We start from the raw sequence: 8,566 nt of genomic DNA, 5'->3' as shown, positions 1-8,566 counted from the left end.
GATAGTACGCTGGGGGGAGCCTGGGGTGGGGTCCCTATTCTCGAACGTCGTATTCCGATGGTCAAAGCAATACGTGTTCAGTACCGGAAAATGGCAGGAAATGCATGAAAAGCACTAAGAACGGAGCGAGCATCCTCCCCTTTCCCGCCGAGCGCTCGGCGCGGCCGCCCTCGCCCCACCGCTGCCGGACCGTCCCGGACCGTCTTGACCGCATTGCTGTCCCTAAAAGGGGTCAGGCTGAGGGGACAGGGCAAACGAGCTTCCTCAGCGGAGCTCGGTGGCTGCGTAGCATTCTGTCGCTTAAGGAGCCAGCCTCCGATGGGTCCCGCAGTGGGGTGTGGATCTGGCTGCCTCACCCAAGGTTCCGTTTGGTGACTGGCTGCAGGGGACACCAGGTAAAGCCCCCAGGCTGTGGGGAGGGAATGAGCACCAGGCGGGTGTGCCCCTCTGGGCCCTCGAACTCACCTGTGTCAGGGAGCGCCAGTCCATGTTGGCGCTGCCCATGTACACGTGCCGTCCATCCACGACCCAGAACTTGGAGTGCAGAACGCCCCTGGTGAGCCGCCCCAGGGGCACGTGTCGCACCTGGGCACCTGGCCGAGTCCAGGATGACCAGTTGAACCAGCTTCCTGACGAGCCGCAGCTCCTCACAGCTGCCTCATTAATCGTCACGACAGCCCTACTAGGTCGATGCTATTTCAGCCCCGTTTTACAGGTGGGGAAGCTGAGGCATCGACTGGCTCACGCCCCCCACCCCAGGTAGCCCAGGTCCAGAGCCCGCCTTTGTAACGACTGTGCCCACTGCCTCTCGCTCCCCGGCCGAGAGCAGCTGGGCTCAGCAGGACCTGAAGGCCACCCAGTGCTGTGCCCCGTGGCAAGTGACACTCTCAGCTCTTTGTAAGCAGCAGGTCCTGGTGGGATCGACTCAGAGGAGCTCGTAGCCCGGGGCTCCCTACCCCCCTCCCGGTGTCCTGGGGAAGCACGGGGTGTTTTCCCAGCACCCCGCAGCAGCTCCGCTGTCCTTGTCCCTGTCCGTGGTGGCAGCAAGTCAGCCCACTCTCGCCCCCAGCACAGAAGGTATAGAGCAGGCACCTACCGCGGTTAGCCAGGTCCCTCAGGTCAGTGGAGTTCCTGGCCAGTGTCGGGCAGCTGGTGGCCACGGCCAGGGAGACGTTTCTGTCCAGGAGCTGCTGCAGCTTCCGCAGGAGGGTCTCCCCCTGCAGGCCAAGGCCAGCCCTGAGCCGTGACCCCGGCTGGCCCTCTGCCACCTCCCTAGGGAGCCTGGGTCTGCCCCAGGGGCCACCCTGACCGCCCACAGCTCAGAGTGGGGCAGGCATGTGGCGACTTGCTGTTAGCCTGGCTCCAGGGCAGCTTGCACCCCAGGGGGAGGGGGGCGCACCGGCTGGGAAGATGAGTCGTTGACCCCGATGTCATTCCCCGTGAGGGACCAGTAGTAGGAGGCCACGTGGACGCTCTCCTGGGCAGTGTCCAGCAGCTGCAGCCAGGCCTGGGCCAGGGGCTGGGCAGACGGGCTGCCAGCTGCAAACGGCAGATCCTGGGGCGTGCTCTCCACGAGGACCAGCCTGCAGAGGGAGCGCGTCGGGCCCGGGCCTGAGCTCAGGAGCCACCAGCCTGCCTGCCATCACCTGCTCTGACCAATGGACAAGCGCAGAGGGGTCGAAGTCGTTGCCTACATGGTCCCAGGGCCGAGCCCAGCCGAAGGTGCGGGGAGGGGCGGACAACCAGACTGGGCAGGGCGGGCCGGAGCCCAGCAAGCCCGAAGGCGGTGGCACCAAGGAGCGTGTCAGGGAGGAACCTGAGCGCAGAGCAGATTGGGGGCCAAGCCCCGCCCCCATCTGAGGCACCGCCCCGGAGGAGCTGCTAGTCCTAGAGTCCAGCGGAGCTGGTGAGTCCAGCCCAGAGGACGAGCGAGCCCGGGTGGCCAGCGCCCGTCTCCGGGGCCATGTGGAGACGGCACCTCGCTGGGGAGGCTCTGGGACCCCAGGACCCCAGAGCCTGGCAGCACAGCAGCTGTGGGAGCGGACGCCACCCCCGGGGCTGGGCCGTGGAGGTGCCGCATCTTGGCCCGGGGAGGACGGGGTTCGCCTGCCTCGTCAGAGCCCCTAGGTGGCAGCTTGCGTTTGCTGCGAAGAGCACCCTAAGTGCACCCCGTTCCCAGCCCCCTCTCCAGCTCATCTTGCCTGGGGCCCTGCCCTGTACCCCACTCCCCTGCCTCGCTGTCCAGCCCCCGAGGAAGAGGAGCTGGCGGAGGGCAACACCCAGCCCCCATGGGTTCCGGGGGGATGCAGGTGGCCCGGGGTTGAGCCCTCACCCTGCTGACCCCGCGGGCTCACTCACCGGCAGGAGTCGGGCTGCGGCCGTGGGGCCCGCCCTCTACGGGGCTCCCAGGCCGGGCTGGAGCCCCATTCCCGGGACCTGGTGGGCTCTTCCTCTTGGTGCAGCCGGCCCCAGGTGGGGGAACGGGGCACTTGCCACAGGAGGTAGGTGACAGTCACGGCGCCAAGCCACAGCACGACCAGCATTCCCAGCACCTGCAGTGGGCAAAGGCATTCCCGAGGGGTCCCCAGTGGCATGGGTATGCTCTACTTTTGGGTGGGCCCCCGCCAGCTGAGACAGAGGCAGAGACTGAGACGGTCCCCAGCTCCTGGGGTGGGCCAGGCCTGTAGCTGGGGTGCAGCCGGGTGCGCAGGGGAGGGGGAAGACGGAGCTGCGCCGAGCCCAAGCCACTGTGTCGGTGAGACCGGGTGGCCTGGGGCCCACTCCGTGGCCACGTGGTACCTGGCTGTCCTCCCAGGTACCCGCGTGTCAGGGGGATGTGGGCAGGAGCCATGCAGCTGCTGGTCAGGGTGTCCTCGAGGCTCCCCCAGGCCCGGTTTCGTCCTCCCTGCTCTGCTCACGGGCCTGTGAGGCTGCTGAGCCCCCTTCTTCGGCCCCCACTCCCACTGTGCCCACCTCTCTGCTCCGTGGGCTGTGGGTGGCATGGGGCAGGGCCATGCGGAGGCCACTGATGCTCTCTGTGGAGGTCCCGGCACGTCACATGGCAGCCTGTTGTCACCCGCAGCCCCAGCTCTGCCCAGAGCAGCCCCACAGTGCCTGAGCAGCTGGGCACCTGGGACACCTCCTTGTGGGGGGCGTACAGACAGCCTCTCAAACCCCCAGAGGCCTCCCTGCTCCTGTCCAAGGTCACAGCCTGATGTGAAGCTCCGCCCTGCCGCCCCCACCCCGGGCAACCCAGCCCGCAGGTGAGGAACCTGAGCTGGCGGAGACCCTCGCCTTCCACGACTGCGTGTGTATATGAGCATGCGTATGCACGCATGTGTGTACACGTGTGTGTGGCCGGCCGTGTGCGCATGTGTGTGCATGTGTGTGCGTGTGGCCGGCCGTGTGTGTGTGTGCATGCACATGTGTGTGGCCGGCCATGTGTGCACGTGTGTGCATGTGGCCGGCCGTGTACATGCATGTGTATGCTCGCGTGTGTGTGGCCAGCCCTGTGTGCATGTGTGTGTACATGCATGTGTGTGTGGCCGACCATGTGTGCCTGTGTGTATGCATGCATGTGCGTGTGGCTGGCTGTGTGTGCATGCATGTGCGTGTGGCCGGCTGTGTGTGTGCGTGTGGCCGGCCGTGTGCGTGTGTGCATGTGTGCATGCACATGCGTGTGGCCGGCCATGTGTGCACGTGTGTGCATGTGGCAGGCCGTGTGCATGCATGTGTGTGCGCATGTGTGTGTGTGGCCAGCCGTGTGCGCATGTGTGTGAGCATGCGTGCTCATGTGGCTGGCCGTGTGTGCGCATGTGTGTGCGCACGCGTGTGCGTGTGGCCGGCCCTGTGCTCCCCTCTCGGTGCCCCTCTCGGCGGGTGTCTCGGTGTCAGGGTTCAGTTCCTCGTTCCGGCCGCAGCCTCAGTGAGGGGGAAAGCCGGTTCTGCTTTCGAGCATGGCCCTCGTTACCGGCCCACAAACAGCTGCTACCCCTCCCAGCGGGCCCCGTCCTGTCCTGGCTGAGGAAGCGCCCCATGCAGAGGGTGGGAAGGCCCAGCGTGGCCCAGTGGGGCCCCGTGGTGCTGTCTAGGGGCTGGGGGCCCAGTGGGGGCCCTGTGGTGCTGGCTGAGGGCTGGGGGCCCAGCGGGGACCCCGGGGTGCTGTCTGGAGACTCTCCCTCTGCAGCCAGCTGAGGACAATGACGCGCCTCGTCTCCTCAGAGCAGTGCACCCCAAGGAGCCGGAAGCCAGGCCGGCTGGGACTCCGCTGGAGTTAGACCTCTCCCCACAGTGTTCTCAAGTGCCACCATCAGCGGGGTGCTCCCAAGTCCAGCATGCCCTCCCTGGGTACAGGAAGGGCCCGTGCACAGTGACGGGGTCACCTGGGAAGGGCAACCTCTGGGGGCGGGCACGGTACTCCCCGTCTCCCTCCTAGACTTTGTGGGGAGGGACCCCTGAGGCCTCTGGGGTCCACCGCGGGCTGTCCTCCCATGGGACGCGGTGGCCAGCCTCAGCGTGGGGAGGGGGAAGCCACAGGAGCTGGGCTTGGGGGCTGTGTCTGCCCTGAGCCAGCGCATCCCACGGCGGTGGGCCTGGGAACCAGAATGACAGTCAGGGTCCCTGCAGAGTCCCTGAGGGCTGGCACCCGTCCCTGCTGGGCAGTCCCCACAGACAGGAGTCAGGGGCTCGGGGGTGTTCCCTTCGACTGGCAGAGCTGAGCTCAGGGGCCTGCCGACACCCCTGGGGGCCTGGGGTTCAGCATCAGGCCCTCGGAAGGCACAGGCCCACAGCCCTGACTGGCCTTCAGGAGAGGCAGGCAGCGTGGAGTCCTGGGTGAGGGGTGCTGGGAATGCCCTCGGGTGGGCTCCCCACGCCCACGCCACACAGGAAAGGGCCTGTGTTTCCCATGGGCTGCAGCTACGCGGACAGGCTGAGCGCAGCCCCACTTGGGATTGGAGCCCGTCTGCCCAGGCCACTGGTCCCCAGAGCATGTCATCTCCTCCTGGCCACTGGGTGGGGCATGGGGAGGGGGCCACCCCGGGAGGCTCTGGGCAGCTGTGGACCTGTCGCTTGCTGCAGCCCTGGGGACCGCGTGCATCCCTGGTCAGGGCCGGCTGTTGGGGGAGGTTGAGCCACCAGTGCTGCATCTCAGGGCTGCGGTGGGCTGGGGGGCCCCGTGGGGCAGAGCTGAGCTTCCAAGCCTCGTGGGCAGCCATGGGCCCTGCAGGCATCAGCGATGCCGGCTAAAGGGGCGGGGCCCACTGCGCTGCAGGACGGGGTGCATGGCTGCCGGGCCCAGGCTGGGATAGAGGACCCACTGTCAACACCCTGGGGGTCCCGCTGCAGAACCAGGGGGAGCAGTGGGTGGCCTGCAGGCCCAGCGGGAGGTCTGTGGGCCCCTGGGCCTGGGGCTGCTGGCGGCACGAGGCCAGGGAAGGCAGGGTCTCTGGCAGACTCTTCCACCTGGCCCTGGCCTCGCTGGCACTTACCTCGGGGTGTCCTGCCTTGGCCCCCATCTTGGCTCCAGCCCCAGGCTGCATGCCCTCAGCTCTCCCGCGGGGTCCAGAGGCCGCCTCCACCCCCGCCCACCAGCCGCCTCTCTGCAGCCTGCCGCTTCCCTTTCTGATCACTTCCTCTTTGTCCCCGGTACCTCCCTCCAGACATCTGGAGCTGGGGGGCCCCTCGAGGGTGGAGCGAACTCCCCTCCACCTCCCTAGACGGTGGCACTCCCAGTGCACCAGGCTTAGTGGTGCCCAAGGAGCCGTGGCTTAAGCAAGATTTTTTGTTTCTCACCTTAACCAGGTCCAGGGGCTGGCAGTCTAGAGATGATGTTGGCTACACAGCCATGGGAGCCAGATCCCTCCAGCTCTCAGCTCATCCCTAGGGTTGACCAGCAGCCTCGTGACCCCACAATGGCTGCCGGAGCTCAGCCGTCACCTCCATCTTCCTAGCAGAGCATAAAGGATATCCCAGAGCCTTCCTGCGGGTCCCACAGGGCACTTCTACTTATGTCTCATGACCTAGAACTCAGTCGCAGGGCCACGTCTAGCTGTGAGGGAGGCTGAGCGACAGAGGCAGCTAAGACCTCCATCCTGCAGAGCACAGGTGCGGTGGCTCGGTGCCTGTCTGAAAAGCCAGGCCTGGCGCGAGGTTGCCAGTGCTCCGCTCCGGCGAGGGGCTCTGCCTCCCCCCTCCCCCTGGGGCTCCCTGCTTGCAGGACCCTGCGGCCCCGCAGGCTTGACCTGTAGAGTGAGTGAGGTCTGGGTGTCCGCCCCAGCTCTCCTTGTAAGCGTCCGTCCAGGACAGGGGCTGCGGGGGTCCCTGTCCAGGGTGTTGGCTTCAAGGTGACTGCCTACCACTCAGGTGGGCAGCAGTTCCCAAGGTCAGGGTCAACAGGGGGTCTCTGGGGCCAATGTGGGCGGGCTGGGAAGTGAATGAGGGAAATGCCCCCCAGGCCCCTTCACGTGCTTCCTGGACCCGCTGCCCCCACCTGGCCTTGGGGTCATCTCCAGGCCACAGACAGGACAGTCTCTGCTCTCGGGCCGGGTTGCCGGACGCCTGAGCGCGGCTGGGTTGGGGCGTTTTCCGTGAGCGGATTCACGCATCCTCCCCATCCAGCATAACGCCGGGTTGTGGTTCAGGCGGCTGCTCAGAGCTGCCACGGCTCCACGCTCCCCAGCACGTGGCGTGCCAGACGATGCCAGCTCGCCAGCCTGGTGGGCGTGAACGAGCCTGAACGTGCCCGATCGTGTGCGTGTAGAGCGCGTTGCTGTGTTTGCCAGTCACGTGGGCCTTCTCTCCCGTGAAGCCTCTTTATGTCTTTGGCCCGTTTGCAAATTGGACTGTTGACTTTTTCTTATAGATTTGGAGGATTTACTTAATTTTCTGAACGCTCAGTTTCAGGTATAGCGACACCTTCTTCCGCTTTGCTTCCCCTTTCTCCCTGATAATACTTTATTAAAAAAAAATCTCAGACACACAGAAGGGGCGGGGGACAGTACGGTGAACACCCACGTGCTCGCCAGTCAGATTCCACCACTGCAAACACTGTCACGCCCGCTTCGTCATTGTTTTCACTAAGGAATTTTCCAGAAGGACCCAATGGCGTTTCACTCCGAACCGCTTCAGTGTGCATCTCTGAATAAACGAGTTCCCTGTGGACTCACGACGCGATCGTCATTCCTACCAAAGCCAACGGTCCCTTGAGCCCCGTAAATTCTACGTGTCATTATTCTATGCGGTCAGGGTGTGTTTAGCTTTACCCACCATTACCAGTTTACCTGCTCACATTCCCTGTTTCATTTCAGGGCCTCCCTCTGTGACCATTGTCCTCATCCCTGAAGTACATCCTTTAGCATCGGCTTCGATGAGAATTTAGCTGGTGATAATTTAACTTCTCGGTTGTCCGTTATTTTGCTTGGGCGTGTGTGTTGGGGGCGAATATCTCGGTAAATGCTCCGTTTCCGGCAACACAAAAAACGTCTCTAATGCCTTTTCACTGTTGAAGGGTCATTTTTCTAGGTACGGAATTCCTGACGGGTAGTTTTTTCCCCCGAAAGCTGAGGCCTTCAGGGTTCCGTTGCCGTTGTCGAGAAATCCGTCATCGTCCCTTTGCAGGGTACCGTCCTCTGCGGTTGCTTTTAGTGGCTTCTCCGCGTCTGTGGCACCCTTCGGTGTCGCTGCTGTGACACTGGGTGTCCCCTTTCCTTTTAAAAATTCTGTCTGGCACGCCCTCTTCCCGTGTCCGCGGACGCGCGTGTCAGCGTGCTAGGGCCGTCGTCGTGAAGCCCCACTAAGGGGGCGGCGTAAACGCAGAGGCTCCCGCCTCGGTCCTGGACCGGGAGACGGACGTCGCGGAGCCGCAGCGTTGGCTCCTGCCGGGGGCCGCGGGCGAGACTCGCTGCGGGCTTCTCCCCCGACGTCTGGCCGCCCAGGCCTCCCTTGGCTCGGAGATGGGGTCCCCCTGTGCCAGCACATCATCTTCCCTCTGTACAAATCCCCCCTTTCTATCAGGTACCGGTCGTTGGATTAGGGACCACCCTAGAAGCTCACCTTCACCTGACCATCTGTCAAGACCTTGTTTCCAAGCATGTCCTCCTTCACAGGAACCGAGCACACCCTTCGGCGGGGACATAATTCAGCCCGTAGCACATGTGTTTCTCAGCTCTGGAAAATCGCCACGATTAGCTCTGAATGTTTCTTCTCCCCACTCTCCCTATTCCGTTCCTTGGGAACCCTAAACACGCCAGTTTCTGCCGCCCGGTCCCCGACGCGCTTCCCGTCCCACGTGGCCCCTTGCCGCGTCCTGGGTCACTTCCCCCCGCCCGTCTCCCCTGGGGTCGACGCGTTCCCGCTTTCGCGGTGCCTGATCTGCTGTGTGACTCTTTTGAGATTCTTAAAAACTTCATTTCCAGTCAGTATTGTTTCCAGCGTGCTGCTTTTCCCGCGCTAAGCAGCTGGTTTTCGTCCCGTCCGTCCCTGTCACCTTCTCGGCCCCGTTCTCCTTGTGATTTGGTGCCGGTGCCGCTTGCGGTCCGTTCTGGTGCTGAGCTGACCCTCCGCCCAC

General features: G+C 64.3%; 1 protein-coding gene across 1 annotated transcript in view; it reads right to left on the bottom strand.

Annotated features, from left to right (window-relative positions):
• The window catches only part of PLD4 (phospholipase D family member 4), a 10,112-nt gene extending 4,536 nt beyond the window's left edge, over window positions 1-5,576 (bottom strand). The window contains 5 exon segments of the mRNA XM_006925609.2: window positions 466-593; window positions 1,097-1,217; window positions 1,400-1,583; window positions 2,359-2,552; window positions 5,490-5,576. Coding sequence (XP_006925671.1) covers window positions 466-593; window positions 1,097-1,217; window positions 1,400-1,583; window positions 2,359-2,552; window positions 5,490-5,540 — 678 coding nt within the window. The 5' untranslated portion in view covers window positions 5,541-5,576.
• Window positions 5,577-8,566: the final 2,990 nt, after the last annotated feature.

Source organism: Pteropus alecto, unplaced genomic scaffold, assembly GCF_000325575.1.
Source record: "Pteropus alecto unplaced genomic scaffold, ASM32557v1 scaffold8, whole genome shotgun sequence".
Classification (NCBI taxonomy): Eukaryota; Metazoa; Chordata; class Mammalia; order Chiroptera; family Pteropodidae; genus Pteropus; species Pteropus alecto.
This window is presented reverse-complemented; position numbering and strand designations above follow the sequence as displayed.